The following is a 21,817-nucleotide window of genomic DNA, read 5'->3' as shown; positions in this document are numbered from 1 at the left end:
ATCTCTGTCAGCACCTTCATTTAAAAGACCTTAGCCACCAACACAGCCAACCAGCAGCCCATTCTGTAAATGAGATTTTCCCAAACATGAGGGGTGTCTTAAGAGTTTTACTTCTGTGAACAGACACCACAGCCAAGGCAATTCTTATGAAGGACAGCATTTAATTGGGGCTGACTTAAATAGGTTCAGAGGTTCAGTCCAGTATCATCAAGAAAGGAGCATGGCAGCATCCAGGCAGACATGAGACTGCTGTAGACAGGAGTTCTACATCTCCATCCAAGGCTGACAGGAGAAGTCTGTCTCCCACATGGCTAGGAGGGTCACAAAGCCCACCCCCACAGTGACACACTCCCTCCAACAAGGCCACACCTCCTAGTAGTGTAAATCCCTGGGCCAAGCATATTCAAACCACAAGGAGCAAGATGCAAATACCTCTCACAGCGGGCAAAACTGCCCTCTACCTCCCTCTCTCCATGCTGCATGGTAATCCATGCTTCATCCTTCTCCTAAAGCAAGAGCTTGAACTGTTCCCTTCTAGATCATCTTTATTCTCCCAAACCAGATAGACACCGGACGCTTTTTATTCAAATTTTTACATCGTTCAGAGCCTACCAACAGAAATCAAAGAGGTGAAAGCCAACTGAGATAGAAGAGGTGAGCTTGAATGTCACAGAAAAACATGAGGAAAATGAAAAATGCCATAGCAGTGGGAGAAGGATAATTCTGATTCAGTACATCAAAGATGGCTGGCTTGTAGGGATTGGCGAGTGGGGAACAGCTGGGATTTTTGAAGCAACCATAGTACTCTGAGAAAAACAAACTCAGAACTAAAAATGAATAAGAAAAATAAAAAAAAAAATAGCCACAAAAAGAAACAAAGCACACGGAGCAACTTCCTGTTGTCTGTCGGCGTGCAGGCTTAATTCCTTCACACCCTTCCCTTGAGGTCTTGGGCCCTAGGCTTTACCTAGCATGAAATGTGCACTTGGCTCTCCCCAAACTTATATCTGAGGGCTTTCTAGACTAGAGAGGAGTCAGTGGGAAAAGGCACTTGGCATCAAGAGTCGTGACCTGGGACCTACCTCTAGGGGGCCACACAGTGGCCTCCACAAGCAGACCAGGACATGTGCGCCCCTCAGCCCTGCACACAAAATAAGCATTTTTAAAATTTTCAAATGTACTTGAAACAGAGCTCACTCTGGCCCAGTGATGCTACCCAGCTTGCAGCTTTGGGAGCCAGTAGATCACCTGGCAGATGCAGCACATCCAGGTACTTTCTTCACGTAAGCTCATTTTAAACCCCATCCCAGGACAGCAGGGAGTTTAGAGTGCAACCTGCTACTAGCAGAGTGTGGTGACAGACACCTTCAGCCCCAGCCCTGCAAGGATCCCAGCCTTCAGGAGGCGGGGGGGGGGGGGAGATATCTGAATTTACGGCCTGCCAGGGTACATGGTAAGATCATGTCTCAACAAAACAAAACAATTTAAAAACTGTGGGCTGGACAGATAGCCCCATGGCTAACAAAGCACTTGCTGCTCTTGCAGAGGACCACACTAGTGAGCTCACCATCTTCTCTAGGTTCAGATTGAAGGGGTCCCTCTTCTGGCCTCCACAGTCACCTGCATCTACAGTATAAACACAAGCAGTCTGTCTGTGTCCGTCCATCCGTCCATCCATCCATCAGTCCATCTCCCCCCACACACACACACACAGTATAACCTGCTCTCCTCAGGATGATGTAAAACTGCATATCATGATTCTTCCCAGGTTTCTGACTTTTGGAACCACAATGTAAGGCTGAGGCTTCCTGAGTGCTGAAGTTATGACAGCAAAAATTTCCACTCTTATCCGATGTCATACAACATGATGAGCTTTTGCACTATTTTCCCACTAGGTGGCAGCATTAGGCTCTCTAAGGACCCAGATTCCACTGCTTTTTAGTTCAGTTTTGGGTTTGTGCCCACCCCACCTCATCACACATTCTGCAGCTGATTCCTTGGGTTGGGTGGCCAGTTTCCCAGTAGGAAAGATCCCTGTTACTAGGGAAACACAAGACTACAGCTTGCCAATGCAAAGGACTCCTGACGGTGAGCCAGGCGGCTGCCCCAAGCCAAGTGTGGAAAGAAAAACCCAAGTCACAGTTTAATGGCCACAGAAAACGATGAAGGAATTTCTAAATTATCCTTCCTATTACTGAAAACTAATGATTATGTCACGCCAAAAAGACCCTGATAAATGTTGACCTTTTTTCTACTTTATTAAAAGGGAGCAGGAAGGAACGTTCTATTGTTTTGTCAGACTGTAGTTAGAGGTTATACTCAGGTATTAAATCAATATTTAATAAGCTGGCTCATAGGCCCCTGTAACATGGACTTCTAACAGTCATCTGATGCAGACACACCTGTTCTTCTTTACCTCAAACTCTGAAATTTCAAACTGTATGTATCCAAATTAAGATCTTTCAGATTACAACGCTATTAGACTTTAAAATAACTCCATTTGTTTCTGGCTTCATTTCTCACAGTCCACTTCAAATATTTAGGACATGTAGCTTGGGGGGAAATCGGCTGCATCTCAGCGGTGAGCACAGAAACTATAACCAGGGAAACGGGGAGGGAGCCTACTGAAAACTGACTTCTTAATAGCTCTAGATTGGAAAACGCCCGGTTAACATGGTTACTGGTACATACTTTGAAACTTCAGAAACACTAAGTAAATATGCTTCCCCCATTTAGTATAGTTAAAGTTTGTTTCTAAAATACCACAGTCCAGGCTGGCAAGGTGGTTCAACAGTTAAGGTGTGTATACTGCTCTTACAGAGAATATAAGTCCAGTTCCTGGCACCCACATTGGTCAACTCCAGCTCCGGGAGATCTGTCACACCCTTCTGCCCTCTGCAGGCACCTGCTCAAGGGCATGAACCCTGACATGGACACACATGCATATAATTAAAAGTTAAACACAACTTATCCAGAGTCTAGTGTTTGCTTCTATGCACAGAGCTGTAAGACTCTCAGACGTCTGATTCTAGAGCAGCCCCTCCCTCTGCCATCGATAACCACTCTGACTCTTCCTGCACTCCCGGAGCACTACTCTGACTTTTCTACAGATTTACTTACTCTGAACATTGCACACAAACAGAATCATACACGTGGCCTCTGGCTTACTTCACTCAGCGTGCTTTCGTGGTTCGTCTGCTGAACAATATTGTACTGCTCATTTGCTTGCTAACTGGTGAAAAACTGGGCTTTTCCCTTTACAGATAATCTACCAGAAACGTTAGTGTATAAACTGGTATGTAGACATTCAAATTCTCTTGAGTAAAACTCTTCGTCACACAGTAACCTGAGATTTGTGAGGAATGCGAATTTTTACTGACTGTGCACCAAGCCCTTGCCCAGTACAGCTGTGGTTCTTTTTCCTTCCTGGTTCTCGGTATGGGTCATCTCCATCCTTGTCGCTCTTGTCCCTGCTGACATCTGCTGCTGTTCCCTAATGAAGTTTTTACTTTGTTGACAGCCTGCTTGGTGTGACCTAGCTCCCACACTGCCCAAGGTCTTTCTTTCCATTTGATTCACTTTAATTCCTTATTACCTCTGTCTCCTAAATCCAAGGCCCAGGTGACCTTATGAGCATTTTGTATTACCCGCTTCCCCTGTGCACGATGTCTTTGTGAATGTTCTATTGCTGACATCATGGCCACGGGAATGCTCAGGCAGGAAGCATGGCAGAGATGCTGCTTGAGAGCAGCTGAGAGATCTACATCTGGTTTGATAGGCAGAAGGAAGAGACACAGGACCTGTCTTCAACAACTGAAAACCCAAAGCCTAGCCACTTCCTCCAACAAGGCCACGCCTACTCCAAAAGGCCACACCTCCTAATCACTGTCAAGCACTTCCACTCCGTAAGGATAAGGCATTCAAATCTATGAGCCTATCGGGGTCATTCCTATTCAAAGCACCACAACGGGCTACATTTCCTGATCTGTCTGATTTTGTTTTTTCCCCATTGATTTTGTTGTTGTTGTTGAAAACTGGCAATCACTTAAACAAAATGATGTGGTGACTGGAAATGAATCTACAAACTCCTCCAGTTCGTTATTGTTCAGTACCATTTTTGAACATGCGAAAAGTCAGTTCTCCTTGCTGTTTGAACTGCTGATATTTGTTAACGGCTCCCTCTGGATTGTGAAGCACATTCGTGTACCATGTAAGAACCTTCTGCTCACACTGCGCTTGCTCCACACTGGCCCTGGCATTAGGACTGTGAAATAACTGTCTGCGTGCATTACAAAGTCAACCGTGCCGCTGTACTGGTTTCGTATTAACTCAAAGGGGAGAACAGTCTTTTCTTCTGCACATTTTACCAGTCCTAACCGTGCCTCTCACTGCTGGAGTGTCGAATACATACAAGATAAAGAGGCTGCTAAACAGGGAGGGCCTAACAATGACTCAACCCCAGACATCAGTGGTGCCAAGGCTGAAGTCTCTTTGTGACAGCATGCACTATGGTTGCCCGGTTACTTTCTAGGGCATCTCTTTGTGAGTATGACTCCTGTGCGTGATCATGAGTTCCTGACTTACAGGAGGGGACTCTGCTCATGAGATCTGTAAGTGTTTTTGAAGAAAGTTTTGATCATTAGTTTTTCAAGTATTTTATACTCCGTTGACTTTATCTCCTCTACTGATACGTACTTCCTAGCTGCGTGGTCTGTTCCTGGGGCTCGGAAGAGACTCACTGGCTTCCAATCTCTCCTTTGACTGCTGCTTTATTAGCTGTGAACCTTTTCTTCCTGTTTTTCCAGTCCCAGCCTGTGCCCATCTAATGTGATCTTTAATATCACAAAACAACTGCCAGGTGGTGGTGGTGCATTCCCAGCACTTAAGAGGCAGAGCCAGGCAGATAGGAGTTCGAAGCCAGCCAGATCTACAGAGTGAGTTCCAAGACAGCCAGGGTTACACAGAGAAACCCTGTCTTGAACAAAACAATCAACCAACCAAAAAGAAAGATAAAGGAAAGAAAACACAAACAATTCCTGTCAGTTCTAGAATTATTCAGTTCTTTTAAAATGTAGCTCTCTGAGATCCCCTATGTGTCCATGATGTCTTTATGTTGTTTGACCATTTATGGCTTAATATCACTGTTTACTGATACCAAACCTGAGCGTTGTGGCTCTATCTCCCTTGTGTAATGTTTTATATCTACTGGTATTTTGCCTACATGGATGTCCATGCACCACATGTGTGCTTGGAGTCCATGGAGGCCAGAAAAGGGCGTTGGATCCCAGGCACTGGAGTGAATAGACAGTTATGTGGGGTGCCATGTGGATTCTGCGAATCAAACCCGGGTCCTCTGGAAGAACAGCCAGTGCTCAGAACCACTGAGCCATCGCTTTGGTCCCGACTTCATAGTTAATTTTTAATTACTGGGCGCCGAGAATGAGAAATAGAAAAGGTACATTATATCCCTCTGACAAGGATAATTTGTTCTGGAGCAATGGCTGTCAACCTTCCTAGTGCTGCAACCCTTTAATGCAGTTCCTCATGCTGTGGTGACCCCAACCATGAAATCATTTTTGTTGCTAATTCGTAAGTGTAATTTTGCTACTGTTATGAATTGTAATATAATTATCTGTGTTTTCTGTGAAAGGGCTGTTTGACCCCCAAAGGGGCCGTGACCCACAAGTTGAAAAAGTTCAAACTCCTGGTCTCTCCTCTGCACCAGGCTTCACTGCCTCTCAGGCTGACGTTCTCCTGGCACCCCCTCACCTCAGCGGTTCACTGCTCAGCCAACTGTGTTAGGCTCCAGTTTCATGGTGACTCTGGGGCTCCTCCCCGTGTGGTTCGCTGTGTTCCAGGACCTTTCCCTTTACAACACAAACTGTCCTTAGGCTTACTCTGTGACTCCTCAGGCCATCGAGATGGCAGATTTTCCACAGAGTCAAGCAAACAGCCCCAGAAACACGACTGTCACCCAGGGGGAACGCCCCTTGTCAGGACCTGACACCCTCCAGTTTTTACTGAAGTACTCCCTGATGCTTTCAAACAGCAGCTACTTTTTTAAAAAATCTACTCAAAATGTAATCAGCGATTTCCACAAATAACTTCATGTTCATTAGAAACACCAGATGTCGAACCTTTAAATGGACAGCTTTACTTCAAAGAGAAATCATGCCATCTACTACGTGATACAACCATCTGCCCCAATCCTTATGCACAAGAACCTAAACCGAGTTTCCAGGAGCTCCTACTGCAGCAACGTGGACCCTGCAGTCTGAGAAGTCACTGACAAACCATGGAGATGGGGAGGGGATTTTTACGTCTTTGGCTCATCCACCCGCACCATAGACAGTTTAAAACTCGCAGGTGTGGTAGTAAGATGTCTAACATAACACATTATCTAACATAGGCAAGATCCTAAGGGCAATCTCAGCGCTGTTCTTTAAAAAAAAATGTTTTGCGAATTGAGTTGGGCTATAGCTCAAGAGTAGCGTGCTTGCCTGACATGCGAGAGCTTTTGGCTCAGTCCCTCAGCGATGGTGGTGGTGGTGGTGGTGATGATTATGATGATGATGATGATGATGACGACAACAACATAAATGCTTAAACTGTGTGCTGGTTAGTTTTATTGTCAACCTGACACAACCTCAGTTACCTAGGAAGAAGGAATCTCAAGGAAGATGAATAGATCAGACTGGTCTGTAAGACTGATCATCTTGACTAATGTAGGAGGGCCCAGTATCCTATAGATGGTACATGATATATATATATACATATATATATATATACACATACAGAAAGAAAGACAGACAGAGAGACAGACAGACATATATAGACGAGCAAGCCAGAGTGAGCACCATTCCTCCACGGTTTCTGCCACCAGCTTCCTCTTCCTCTGCTTCCTCTTCCCTCAATGATGGATTCTGATCTGGAAACCTGAGGCAGAAAGACCCTTTCTTTCCCAAGCTGCTTTTGGTCATGGTGTTTATCACAGTAACAGCCAAGCGAACTAGAACACATTGCAAAGGAAGTGGCAAGTGTTCAAAGCACAGAGATGCGAGGCGAGGCTCTACCTCAGAACCTGGCCACAGGCCCTGCAAGTGTCCGTGTATTCACCATGATCTAAGAACCGGGTCTGCAGCGTCAAAGGAGGCCGACTTCAAAAGTCAGACTCAAAATGAAAAATTTGGGACAAAAGGGAACTTTTTTTGAGGCTTAAAATACACAATTCACTAAACTCTTAAAAATAAATGTTTCTCCTGCTTTTAAAAGTAAACTTTGCAGGGGTTGGGGATTTAGCTCAGCGGTAGAGGGCTTGCCTAGCAAGCGCAAGGCCCTGGGTTCGGTCCCCATCTCCGAAAAAAAGAAAAAAAAAGTAAACTTTGCTCTCCATAAAGAAAGAAAAGTGGAACTGTATAGGACTATATCTTGTGAACATTATTTTCACAGTGGATTATGAAGATTTCATCATGGCTTTATACATTATTTTATATCACTTCAAACATCCAAGTTGTATTTCCTAGTAAAGATGACAATTTGCTTGCACTGTCTTAATTGAACACTTTTGTTGTTTCTAATCTTCGTAACAACTATGTATTACTCATAAATGACTTTGTTTATCTCCAGTAATGTAACTTTTGTCCCTTACATACACTCAATGAACAATGTGCTCATCTACACTACTGAATACATTAACAAAGCTGGAACCTTAGGAAGGAAAGTGGCTTCATCGTGACGTCAGCTCTGACCCCCAATCTCTAAATTAACCACATCGATGCATCTTTTCAACATAATTTAGAATAACACTCCATGTTCATGGGTTCTAGAACCATACGCTAAAGCATCTGCATGATGGGAATATTTGAAGACCTCTACCAAATACATGGAGCCCTTTTGTTATTATTCCCTAAACAGCACAATGTGATTACAGAGCATTGCCATCAAATCGGCTATTATAAGTCATCTCAACAGGTTCGAAGAACGAAGACAATTTCCCCAGAAAGACTGCACACATGACACCATACACGTGAGACCTCAGCATCTGGAACCCCAGAGCAAAGCTCCTAGAGATGCTGAGGGCTGGCTCCTCCTCATGCTATGACACTGGTATTCAGCTGGCCACTGGCATGCACACACAAGCCCAGCACTCAGGGGGCTGAGTCACTGTGAGTTTAAGGCTAGCCTGGTTTATCTAAGACTCTGTCCTGTCCCCCCCTACACACACACACACACAAATCAAACATCCCACTAAAATTAGCATAGGAATGCTTGTAAATGTGAACATTTTCTGTATCTCTTAAGCAATGATCAGGAATGGAGGTTTTCTCCCTTGGTTTCCTAAGGTTTGCACTCACATAAAACAGACGGCAGCAGAATTCTCAGCAAAGAGTCAGATAGCAAATACCTAACCCTGTAAGCCAGGTAGGCCTACTGCACTGGGGGTGACAGCACGATGGAAAATATGTAGACGTGGCTTTGTGCAACCAAAAAGATGGTAGGATGGATGTCGTTTGAGAGCCACTAGTAAAACTGTAAGAGGTAAATAACTGATGTAAAAGAAAATATTAAAACAATTTCCTGAACCTACTCCCAAATTTTAAGTGATGAGAGATATCATTCTGTGTGTTCTCACAGCTAAAGCCGCTACGATCTGACGTGATCAGTAGTCTCAGTGTAGAGCTGGACCAGTGTCTCCCCATACAGTCCTGACCCACACATTATTTACCTGGGCAAAATCCTCGAAAGATGGAGAATAGGCAATGCACTTCTCCAGTGCATGCTGGGACTCACTTCCCTGAGAGATCACATCCAGAATGTTGCTCGCAATTCCAGTCTTTGGTGGCGTGCCTTTGCCTGCAGTGGCTAAAGGTGAAAGCAAGACCCCTCGGTGATTTGTTAAATTACAAGCGGGACAAAACACATTAACCCAGCCTGTTTCAAATGCATTACCAACGTGTTATTTTTATTTATTTTCTGCGGGAGGAATTATATATTATTTCATTTATTTCAGCAACTGAAAATGGAAGCCTGCCATATAGGTAAAATAATTATGATAGAAGCCTCTAAAATTTATATATGCATTTATTATAAATGAAAGAATATAAATATATAGCACAGATATTCTATTCTTTTTCTGTACTGAGAACTGAAACCAGAGCCTCAAGAATTCCACCATTCCACTATATATCCAACCCCATTGATTCTCTATAGCTGCGGTTCTCAACCTTCCTAATGCTGTCACCCTTCAATATATGTCATGGTGACCCACAGCCATAAAATTATTTCATTGCTACTTCATAACTTAAATTTTGCTAGTTAAGAAGTGCAGTATAAATATCTGATATGCAGGACATCTGATATGCAACCCCCAAATAGGTTACAACCCACAGGCTAAGAGCCATTGTTCTATATGAAGGCATACAAAATGCAAATTAAACACTCTTATCGAGGCAATCATTGACAATGTCAATTTTTAGGTGAGATCAGTATACTCCAGATATTCTAGAATACTCAACTTTTTCTTAGCCTTAGAAAACTTATAAATCAATACTCAAGGGGATACTTTGTGAAATGCCAAAATTGCATATTAAAAATTATACTCATCTCTATGTATTTACAACTTCCCCTGGTTTAACATTATGCATTTACACAAATGTGTGAAGATCAGAGCTTTAATAACAACTGCAGTCACGTGACGCTCATTTTTACTTTTTCCATTTAAAACTCAGTTTTAGAGACAACTTCATAAATGAGTGGGGTGGACTTCTCTCTGTGTCTCTCTCTGTCTCTCTCTCTTTTCTACATCACAGAGTTCCATCTTGTGTATCCAGTCTCTCTCTTACGAACAGTGTTAACGTGTTCCTCAGTTTTTGTTACTGTTTTTGAGTGAGTTAACTCATGCTAACTGAAGACCCAGTAGATTGCACTTCTGCTGACTGGTGGTCGTAGCTCGGATATCTGGATGCATTGGCTAGCTCGCCGAGAGGCTTTAATCTCTAATCTAGAATGATCTACCCACACTGTAAATGATGACAGTACTTCAAACAATTCACTGTCTTCATGATTTTCAATCGTGCCTTAATAACTGAAAAAATTATTTTGCCCTCAACAAAAATATTGTAAAGGTTTCTAAAGTCTTTTAATTTTCATTTTTTCAAATAATGGACTTATTATTAAAGAATAATAAGGACCATAATTTAGGGCTTAGTTTTATCACTAGGCATCATGACCTTCAACTAGGTTAGGATGAAAGTAAAAGTCATTACAGAGCGTCTTCAGGGGAATCTCATGGCTGGAGCGCGGTCCTCACTTACATAGGCAAACACTGGGCAACACACTTGCCAAATTCAAATATGGATTTTTACTGAGCCGGATTTCTTTTGGTGGTTCTCCCAAGAGTGAAGTCTGATTCTTAGAGGCTGCCTATTTGCCAAAAACAAAAGAGTGGTTAAGAGAAAGGAATGGGGAGGGGTCAGGGTACGTCACATAAACATGTGGCAATGGAATTTCTCATTTCATACAATCAATACATGTTTACTTATTTACATCAATTAAAAATGCAGAAAGATGTATTTTTTCACTGTATCTTGTATGGTATGATCATCTGTGGGCTCTGCTGGGTGAGGTGGCCCACGCCTTTGATCCCAGCTCTCAGGAGACAGAGGCAGGCAGATCTCTCAGTTTGAGGCCAGCCTCAAAGGCTAACACCGCAAGCTCCAGGACAAGCAACACTAGATAGAGGGAGCCCATCTCCACAAGCCCTTTAATAAAGCACAGAATCCCACGAGGGAAGAAAAACTCAAAGCATCTTGTATCATCTCACTTGATCTTAAGAGAATTCATCTTTCCAAGAAAAACAAAAACCTAATTCCACATCGTAGCTCTAGAAATACAGTTTTATCAATTACTATAAAGTTTAAATTTCCCATCACGTGGCCAAACCCAAATGACACGAGTGAAGTTTACTAATCATCTCTAGTCCTGAAAGTAATGCCAAGAAAGAGCTCGTGCGCTGACTTAGATGACAGTGTTAGACAGGACACTGGAAATACAGACACTGTTGTATCTTCAGCTACCTAGGAGCAGCCTCTAATACGTCTAACAGAAAAAGATGGGATGGAACTCTGAGCCTTCATTACGGTCCATTCTCTTCCTCTTTACTCTCTGACCAAAGACTTTTAAACCACAGTCCTGGTTATTACAGGTAAGGTAAAGCTAAGTGGCTTAGTTTCCTTTTGATCTGATGAAGAAAAAAAAAAAAGCACAGTATAAAAAGTGTATTCCTGAGTTCATTTCTGTATTTGAGAACCACAGCTCCTTTAGTTCCTGATGCTTTCTTGGCCAATACTGCTATGTGTGGACAACAGAACCTGTTTATACATCTTCGTAGGCCCCGAAGAAACCCAGCTTGGCTTGTGATGTGTTTATCGCATGGCGAGGCACTCGTTCATTCAGTTTGTGTGTGCTGTCTGCCTGCTATGCTCCAGGGACTGGAAACATTCACTGAGTAAGAAACTCAACCCTTAGCAAATTCACAGGAGCTCAAGAGAAGTCCCAACTGGAGCCACAGCTTTGAAGGTGCCGAAACCACTGGGGACAGTCACCAAACACAAGTAATTGGATAAGACAGGACAATGTCACAATTCAGGGACTAAAAGGAGCAGAAAGGCAGCCATGGGGGTATCCATTCCTCTCTGTGTGTCCCTTGCCTTCCAACCTACCTCCGCGCCTTTCGGCTGGCCTTGCAGGGTCTTCTGGTTGCCCGTCAGTGGACCTCCACCAGGAAGGCCTGGGAAGGTCTGCAGATAATGCTGTGACCCTGAGAAACTAGCTTCGCTGCTGCTCACCGGGGCTGACTGCGTCTCCTGAGTGGTCCCACGCCCCGGCCCGGCTTGCCCAGCAGTGAGCTGGTGTGGGAAGAATGGCAACACGCCCAGTCCAGCTGCCAGTGTCGTCTGACTTGCAATCAGATTAGACGCTGTAGTGAACCACAGAGGCAAAAGAACCCTGGTTACACAAGACACAGTGGTCCTTTCTGGACCTATTAGAGGTCTATGAAATCCAACAGGTGAGGTCAGGGGTTAGAAAGCCACGAGAAAGCAAAAACTGACAGTAAAAATGTTTTTTAAATTTTCAATAATTTCTATGATAACCTAGACAGTATACTTTAATGATACATTTTAATTATTACTTTAGGATCGTATATCTCTTTTTGACATTTCAATTACACCAGTACTTAAAAATGTCCAATTATTGCAACTTGGATGCTTCCAGATTTGGAGAGAGTAACTGAGTCTCCTGTTTAAAGAGTTCGTCAGCATTTCTAAGGTTAATTTGGACTCAGCGGCAAGCCTGAGAGTGAGACTTCATCAGCTGTCGGGCGCTGGCCACACCCATCTCTTCTAAACTTGAGTGCAGTGTCTTCGCACTGGCAACGTGCACTCGGCAGTGGTTTGAGGATTAAGCCCAGAAATCCACAAATGATATAAATCAATGCTATTACCAAGTGGGGGAATCTGGTATTTAAATACTAGCATTGCCCTTAAAATCAACACTCAGGAATAAATACTAAATCAATAAAAGTTATGTTTTTATTTATAGGAAGAAAAATCCTGAAATGATTAAAAATTTCCATCAGAAAATTAGGTATGATTCTTATTTTAAAAATCTTTAAGTCAGGGATGCTGAGATGGCTTACCAGAGAGAGGTGATTGGCTCCAGCCTGGGTTTAAATCCTGAGACCCACAGGGTAGGAAAGAACAACTCCTTCCCACAAGATGTCTTCTATGTGCCAACTGCACACCATAGCACAAGTGTGTCCTGCCCTCCCTCAACCAATCAATTTAATTAAAAAATATATATATACATACATACACACACACACACACGCACACGCACACGCACACGCACACGCACACACACGCACACACACACACACACACGCACACACACACACACACACGCGCACACACACACACAGGCATGGCGGCATGCACTCAGAACTATGCTGGGGCAAAGGCAAGAAGAGAACTTGAACTCACAAGTTCAAGATCAACCTGGGCAACATAAAACCCTATCTCGAAAAACAAACAAAAATTAAAACAAAACAAGTTTATAAAACAAGAGACCAAAAAGAAATTAAAACAGTTAATTTTGCTGTAAAATTTCCATCTTATGAATTCACTAAGCAGGTTTGCTCGCTGGTTGAGTACTCGCTCTGACCCCTCTATCTTTTAGGATATATTTATTTTAGACAGCGAATTGTCAGTGTTCTTAAAACAGCACGTGAGGTAGCAAACGGCATATGATCGAACATCAATATGAGGAACAAACATTTTCAGTAATAGAAAGTCAACGCTTTTCGAAATGGCAGACTCCCATCATACCGAGAAAGTTTTTCGGCAATTTAACCACTGCCTGGTCAACTTCAACAGTCGGAACTGACTGAGTTATTTGGTCTGAATGAGTTACTGGATTAGCCCGTTTTAGATGTGAGAGACTAAATGTGCGACATTTGCTGACAGAACTGAGCTCATCAGTGGAGTTGTTTACATCAAGCCTTCAATAAACTTCAAACTGGAGGTGCTATTCTAAATAAGAATAAAATAAAAGAAAAACCCTGGTATATGTCTATTTTTCTAAAGTAAAACTGTTCTGCCTATCATGTGCTCAGAGCATATATGCCCGTTTTCTTCCAAGTACCAACTTAAAATTAATTTCAAAATAATTCAAGTCAACGGGACTTATATTTACAAATGCTAGCTATTCCTTTTGTAAGAGCCGGGGGCTCCATCTTCAGTGAAATTGAAATGCAGACAAAGGTAATGTGCCATGAGCCCAACGGGCAGCATGTCAGCGTCAGATGGAGCTGTGTCTTCTCCTGGCGCTGCTGTGAACCTGCATAAAATATTAAAGCCCATCCACCAGGGACCGTCTCATCTTGGCATGGAGGCAGACCCATTAACAACATATCAATATCAAAACCAGACGAGGCAACGGGGCTCTTTAAATTTTAAATGGCCAAGACTCAAATTTAATTATCCTATAAGTAAGAGAGGAATAGAGGTAAACTATCTTCAAGCCTCAAAGCCGATTGCATAAGGACTTCTTGGTAAATGGGCTATTTACTTTTGTGTGCTTCTCCATGATGTCCCAGGTCCGTTTTCAGTGGAAGTGGTGGCCCTATTGCCAGAGCAGGCTGCAGCACCATGGCGGGAGGCTCTCCCAGCAAGCCAGGCTTCTACAAAAGGGGAGAGGAAGACAGTTTCCCATGGTGAAAAAAAAAAAAAAAAACCAAAAACCAAACAAACAGATCCTAGTGAAGATGGTCACATGTGTGAAATGTCACCATTTCATCACCAGGCTGAGGGATGAACTACTTACATTATTAGTGTGGGCGTTGTCAAACTTCATCAACGGTTGCTGTATCAAAGGTAAGGGAGAAAGATTCTGAAGGAGTAAGGATGATGTGTTACCCACAGCTGAGCTCTGTGGAATTAATGAGACACCAAGTTACAATCAGAAGAGTTATTTGGTCTATAATCAACTCATCTTAAAGTTCAATCAGAAGTTAGTCTGAAAATGAAGGAAGCACTTCTTAGCCTGATGGCCAGCACACACCTTAAATCCCAGCACTCAGAGGCAGAGGCAGGTGGATCTCTGAGTTCAAGGCCAGCCTGGTCCACAGAATGGGTTCTAGAACAGCCAGGACTACAGAGAAAACACTGTCTTGAGAAGAAAAAAAAGCCCTTCTGAACTTGTATTAGTCTACTTTCCCCCATAGGGGGTATCCTCCAATAACAGTTAAGAGACCCATTCCACGTCCTTTGTTACCCTTTTCTCCTGGTTTTAATGATGGGGAAATAGGAATTTATTGATTGAGTTAATCACGTGACAAGACTTGATGCGCTCTTTTTACAAATAGGATGGTGTAAGAAATGTAATACCATTTGACCCCGTGTTACCATGGTCTTGGAGACTTTAAATGAAAAACAAGTAAGATTCTAATGGCAGTTCTCTGAGGAAGAGACACGCAGACACAGGACACACATGGGGGGGGGGATCTCATTTAGACTAGAGAGTCAAGGGAGGCTCTCTTGGGGACCTAGCATGTGTTGAGGTCTGAAGGCTATTTAGGGGAAGTCTGGGTCAGTGTGGTGAAAGGACATCCTGGTCAAGGAGACAACCCTGGAGGAGGGAACAGGTCCTTTTGGGATGGGGAGACACAATAAGCTCTGGAGAGAGGGACTTGCAGGCCATAAAAGCTAACACTGCCTCTCTGTTCTTTCTTCTACCATGGTGGCACTCACCCTTCCTAATGCTGCGACCCTTTAATACAGTTACTCATGCTGTTGACCTCCGACCATGAAACTATTTCACTGCTACTTCATAACTGTAATTTTACTATTATGAATCACAGTGTGCTTATCCGATTGCTATGAATCATAATGTACATAATCTGACCATCATGAATCACGATGTACATATCTGATAGGTAGGGTTTTTGAATATGCAACTCCTGTGAAAGGGTCATGTGATCCTCAAAGAGGTTGCAACCTCCAGGCTGAGAACTACTGTCGTAACGGATAGAGCAACCATCTGAATCTCTTTGCTAAGACCGCTTATTGGATTATAATTAATGTTTGCTGTTCCTGCTGTTTTGTTGTTGGGTTTTTACTGTTGTTCTGAGATAGAATCTCACTCTGGAGCCTAGGCTGGCCTGGAATTTACTATGTAGCCCTGGCTAGTCTTAAACGGAGTAATCCTCCAGCCTTGGCCTCCCCAGTGTTGGGATTACAGGAACAAGCCAGCATATCTGACTCAAGCATTCATACTCTTTGAAAATGACGAGGAGGATGGGGGTAGAGAAGAGGGCATCCCCAGCAACCCGAAAGCCTGCTAGCCGGGTATGTGCAACAGTAAACATACCCTGCCTCAAACAAGGTAGAAGGCAAGGACTGACACCCAAAGCTGCCCTCTGACCTCCACATAGACACCATGGCACACATTCTGCCTGTCTGGGCCCGCCCCCTCTACACACAAAGAGAGAGGAAAACCTATTCATTATCTAGCAAAAATATATCACAAAATAAGTATTCTGTCCTAATCCTCTCCAAGCAGGAGTTGGTAGGTCTATCTGTCTGTGCTGTTATCCTTAGCAGGACTACGAACACCCCTCTTGTGACTTTATGCAGCCATTATAAGGATGTTCTCTGCCAGCTCTACCTGTACAGGTCTAAATTCCAGCTATTCAGGAGGCTGAGGCAGGAGGGTGCCTCAACGGTCTATCTGTCTACAATATGAGTTCAAGGCCAGCATTGGCAACTATAGCAAGGTTCTCTACCAAAATCAAAAGTTAAAAGAAAGCTAGAGATGTAGGTCAGCACTAGAGCACCTACTAGCATCAGAAAATTCTAGAACGGTCCCTAGACCACAAAGGGCGGAAGGCAGGCAGGATATTTTTTAAAAAGCAAAATGCTCAGTTAACTTCTTGGTGAGGTCTGGCACGCCGGTAAATTCCAGTCCTTGGGGAATGGATGCAGGAGAAATAGAAATTCAAGGTCATCCTGAGCTACATAAAATTCTGTCTTGAGAGGCTGGGAGAGCTGGAAGTCCGCACTCCAAATCGCCAGTGCTTCAGGACCCGGTGCTCCATACATACCTGCTGTGCTTTACTGAAGTGTAAGAGCGCGGAGGGGAGGGACGGACTCAGCAGATGAGATAGGCTGGGTGTGACTCCGAGAACTGTAGGGAAGATCAGAGTCAGTCAGCAGAAAACCATAACCATGTGACTTAAGAAACTCAAACTACAACACGTTCCAAAAATGTTTCTTTTACACCTTTAACCTGCACGGGAAGTTTCATCATCTCCTGGCTGAGAGGGGCAGGCTACTTTCGATTCCTTGCTCAGTGCCTTTTTATCTTATGTATGGGTGTTTTGCCTGCACATATGTATGTGCGCCATGTGAGTGAGTGATGCCCAAGAAGATCAGAAGAGGGTGTGGGATCCCTGAGACATGGAGTTACCACCATGTGGGTGTTGGGAACAGAACCTTGGTCCTCATGGAGAATAAAAGTGCTCTTAATCAGTGAGCCATTTCTCAGCCTTCTTTTTGTCACGCATTTGGGAGATGTTTGTTGGAAGGAAGGGCAAGGGTTAAGATGCAACCCTCATCCTTTATGGAAAATCCTTTAGAGAAGATAATATTTGCACAGAAATTCTTACATCATAACACTAAAAAGATGCACCGTGACTACATACGACAGGGCAAAGTGGCCCATGTCATTAATTCCAGCATTGGGAGGCAGAGCCAGGCAGGTATCTGTGAGTTCGAGGCCAGTCTTGTCTACTCAGCAAGTTCCAGGCCAGCCAGGAATAACACAATAAGACCTTGTTTCCAAAGAAACAAACTTAGAGATGATATGAATGAATGGTAACTCAAGTCTGAGTCCAAGTACCACGTACATTTCAGAAGAGATAATATACAGAGAATAAAGAACCACGAAATAGAAAACACAGGACTAATTTCACCTAATTATTGTTATGGAAAGACGATATCTACTATTTCATGGTTTTAAGGGCATTGTTCCCAACAGAAATATATCACAGGTTAGCATTTAGAAAAGGTCACAGGGGGGCTGGAGAGAGGGCTCAGCAGTTAAAAGCACCAGTTGCTCTTACAAAGAGTTCAATGATCAGCAACCACATGGTGGCTCACAACCATCCATAATAAGGTCTGATGCCCTCTTCTGGTGTGCAGGTATACATCCATATAGAGTACTCATATACATAAAATAAGTAAAAGAAAAAAGCAAACTGAAAAGGTTATTATACCTTTGCATAATGTACATGGACCAGAACAAACACTAGGGTATGCCTATATTCCCAGTTAGGTAGTGAGTCCCTATCTCAAAAACAAAAGGACACCAAGTTAACATATACCTGCTCACTCTACTGAAGGGTTCAGTTAAAAAGTGCTATAGTATATAGCCTGACTGTACATCAACCTCACGACTCAAGTCTACAGCCCGTAACGAAGGTGTAGATGCAAATAAAGACAAAGCTTCATTGTGATTTCACCTCAACCTGGAAAGGATGTAATTCCCCAGCAACCACGGACCGTCCAAGAAAACACTAAAGTGGAAGCTGCGTGCCTTCTCTAGCTTGGCATGTGCTCGCTGAGGTACAGATGTATTCTTCTTCCCTTACCAACCCAAACAAAGCCAGGAAATAATTTCTCCATCCGGGTAAATATTAAACATCTTAAAATAGAGACAGTGACATTAAACATAAACATACTCCTGGGACTGGAGAAATAGCTCGATGATGAAGGACACATACTGCTTTCTCGGAGGACCAGAGTTTGGTTCCCAGCACCCACGTCATGTCGCTCACAGCTGCCTATAACTCCACTCTAAAGATCTGCATTCATGTGTATACATACCCATCCTCGTGCAAATAATTTTAAAATTAAAAAATAAAACCTAAAAAAAAAAAACCCATATTCCTAATGACCACAAACCAATGCAAACAGAAAACTGGAGGGAAAGTATATACTGCTGGATAGAGAGGTAGAAACAGTGGTGGGGCAGAATTACTAAAGATGCCCACAATCCAAAGTGTGGATGACATTTCCCAAGAGCACCACATCTTTAAACATGAGAGCAATCTTGGACTGCATCATGAGAAATGATGTGTCCATCACAGGAATGAAGGACTACTGCACTGTGCCAAGGAAACCAGCCAACGGGACAGTGCCATGTCTAGGGACACCGTGTTTGAGGACAATCCAGAAAATCCACATTTAATACATTTTGGGAGGATTATTTTCCACATAGAAAAACTCCCATTAAAGTTCTAACACCTAAAGGGGACAACGTTTGAAATGTAAATAAAATAACCATTAAAAATAAACAAATAAAAAGTTCCAACCTCTAAAAAGACCCTGCACGGCTGGGAAAAGGGGTTGCCAAAAGCTGTGAGTTATTAACAAAACCCTCAAGGCCAAGGGTAAGGCGCCCCTTTGTGCTAGGTAGGGGTTTTGGTATTTTGGTATTTTGTTGTTGTTGTTGTTGATGATGATGATGATGTTTGTCTTGTCATCTAGACCCAAACTACCATCATCCGGGAAGACAGAATCTCAGCTGAGAAAATGCTTCCATAGACTATCTTATGGGCAAGCCTGTGGGGCATTTTCTTGATCCATGATTGACGTGGGCAGGCCCAGCCCGGTGTGGGTGATGCCACCCCTGGGCAGGTGGTCCTGGGTTTATGAACAAGCAAGCTGAGAAGGCAGTGAAGAGCAAACCAGTAAGAACTCTCCTCTGCGGTCCACACCTCAGCTCCTGCTTGGGTTCCTGCCCTGTCTTCCTCTATAATGAACTGTGAGTGACCTGGAACCCTTTCCTCCCCAAGTTGCTGTGGGCCACTGTTTTTAGCCTGACAGTAGAAAGCACACAATGCACACTCCAGAGCCTGGATGCGCGATGTAAAAGGGAAACCCAAGATGGAGCAAAGCTGAAGCTGTGCCCCTGCCGCTTAGGTTTTCACAGTCCTGCAAGGGAAGCCCAGTTGAGCAGGAGCGGCACTCCTGTTCTGGGGGTAACCAACGGTTCTCTGATTGGATCTGAGACCTGATGCATAGGAGGGACCCCATGCCTGACACTACAGACCTGGTCAAAACCCAGCCAGGGAGATGAGGAGCCCTAGCATGGGAGCTGAGATAGTTTTTGAGCAAATATGACTGTGTCCACAGAAATGTGCTGCTCTCAGCCGCCATGTGAGAGCCCCCTCTTTCACTTGAACAGTGGTGAATGCAGTGAGGGGACTCATGGCCCCACGAAGTGTTGAGAGTTTATGACTAATGAATGCTCAGCCCTAAAGATGGCCTTTATGCCACCCCTCTAAGGCTCAGGGAACATTGGGAAGACAGAAAAGAACTTCGACATATCGTTGTCCCCCGGGTAAGACGCAGCCATAACAATCACAGTCTCACAGCGGCTGTAGATGCCTGCACAGGGCCAGCACAAGAATAGACCCACCGACAGTCAGGCATAGGTGGAAGACCTGCTCAGGAGGACCTCCCTGCCCCTCTGTGCTGGTCTGAATATGCTTGACCCAGACTGCGGCCCTATTAGGAAGTGACCTTGTTGGAGGAGGTGTGGCCTTGCTGGAGGAAGTGTGTCAGTGTGGAGGTGGGCTTTGAGACCCTCCTCCTAGCAGTCTGAGGACAGTCGTCTCTTTGGAGGAAGATACAGAACTCTCAGCAACTCCAGCCCACATCTGCCTGGATGCTGCCATGTTCCTGCCTTGATAAGGACTGAACCTCTGAACCTGTAAGCCAGCCCCAATTAAATGTTATTTATAAGAGCTGCCTTGGGTCATGGTGTCTGTTCACAGCAGTAAAACCCTAACTAAGCCGCCCTCATTGCTGGACTGTTTGCCATTGATCAACTCAGGAAGGAGATTCGCTGTCCTTAGCTATGGACTTACTGGTTACCCCTCGAATGGACAGTCTCCATCCAGTGGTCTCAAGGTGGCTTGACTAAACGGGTCATAAAACAAGAAGTCATGAGCTTGGGAAGGGGACTGCTGGGGATGAGTGATAGGGATGGGAAGGATGTTAAAGGAAGCAAAGAGTAACCAGGATACTCTATACATACGTGTGAAACTGTCAGTAACATTATATTTTAAAAATTCGCACACCAATGGCATGCTTGCACGTCACGGCCTAACGGCATGAGGAATCCTCGCACTAGTGTCTTTCATTTGCCTACTCCTGTTAGATCCTCTCTGGTAAAATTATAATCATAAATGTGATGTTTTCCTGAATTCTATAAGACATTTCAGAAGATTACCAAACTGAAGGGTCCTGGCATCTCCCAAGTCTGTATAGCTGGCTGGTCAGAAGTTCAGGTAGCCCGGAGGATCCTTAACGTGTAGCCAGAGTCTAAAGTGGAGCAGCCACCCAAATGACTACTCTTAATTTGTGGGTTATGTGTCGCTGAGCATGGGAGTTGACGTCGGGCCAGTTGGGGCTGAACGGGAATAAACTCTCTGAGTATGCTTACGCTAAATATATTTATCCTGGACTTCAGCACTGAATATCGGCATCATCTCGTAACACTAACACAGAAGTCGTGTGTATATAAAGCTGTTTGTTTCAGAAGGAAATCCCGGAAAGAGAAAAGGAAAGAGCTTGTAGTCAGTATACCGTGGTACCAAAGTTCTGAGTAGTCAGAAGACGTGTGCTTCTGTCAGCTGCTACAAAGGAACTTTGTTCTCTAGGGCAGAGAAAGGTGGGGACGAAACAAATCTGCGTTTTCAACAAGACAGGCCCACCAGAACAATTACAGAGAAAGGCCCCAGGCTCTTGGTTCACCCAGGCTCCAGTAGAGTGGTGTGTGCCATTATTCCTGGGTTTAGAAGCTGCAAAGAGCTAAACTGAAGGTTTAATATTTAACACTTACTAACGGTACAGAGAACGGAACCACAAAACTAGATTGTACCCACCAAACGGCCAAGATGTACCATCTCACACAGCTGACTAATGATCATTAACAGTTCTAGAAAGGAGATAAACAAGCCTAAGGGTGCATTTGAACACGCAATGCATGTTTTTACATCTCGCATACCATGCAGCATGAGCGACTCATGCAAGTCTGTGCTGGAGGGGGATGCGTGGTGCTTACCTGGCTTCACGGCCCGTCCACAGAGCTGGGGCTGCAGAAGAACTTGTAGCATGGCAGGATTGTTTAAACTTTTCATAATCTGTACCGGATTGGGTTCTGGCAGTAATCCCTTTTGATTACTGTGCAT

The 21,817-nt window shown here is 44.0% G+C and overlaps 1 protein-coding gene across 2 annotated transcripts in view; it reads right to left on the bottom strand.

The window, feature by feature from the left end:
* Raver2 (ribonucleoprotein, PTB-binding 2) overlaps positions 1-21,817 on the bottom strand; it is an 85,513-nt gene that overhangs the window by 3,465 nt on the left and 60,231 nt on the right. Inside the window, exons 5-11 of one of the 2 annotated variants that reach the window (XM_087549820.1) lie at positions 21,691-21,817; positions 16,661-16,743; positions 14,383-14,487; positions 14,128-14,239; positions 11,721-11,977; positions 10,314-10,422; positions 8,726-8,862 (exon numbers count right to left, since the gene is read on the bottom strand). In XM_087549820.1, coding sequence (XP_087405946.1) covers positions 8,726-8,862; positions 10,314-10,422; positions 11,721-11,977; positions 14,128-14,239; positions 14,383-14,487; positions 16,661-16,743; positions 21,691-21,817 — 930 coding nt within the window. 2 annotated transcript variants of the gene reach the window in all.

Source organism: Rattus norvegicus, chromosome 5 (genome assembly GCF_021556685.1).
Source record: "Rattus norvegicus strain SHRSP/BbbUtx chromosome 5, alternate assembly SHRSP_T2T, whole genome shotgun sequence".
Classification (NCBI taxonomy): domain Eukaryota; kingdom Metazoa; phylum Chordata; class Mammalia; order Rodentia; family Muridae; genus Rattus; species Rattus norvegicus.
This window is presented reverse-complemented; position numbering and strand designations above follow the sequence as displayed.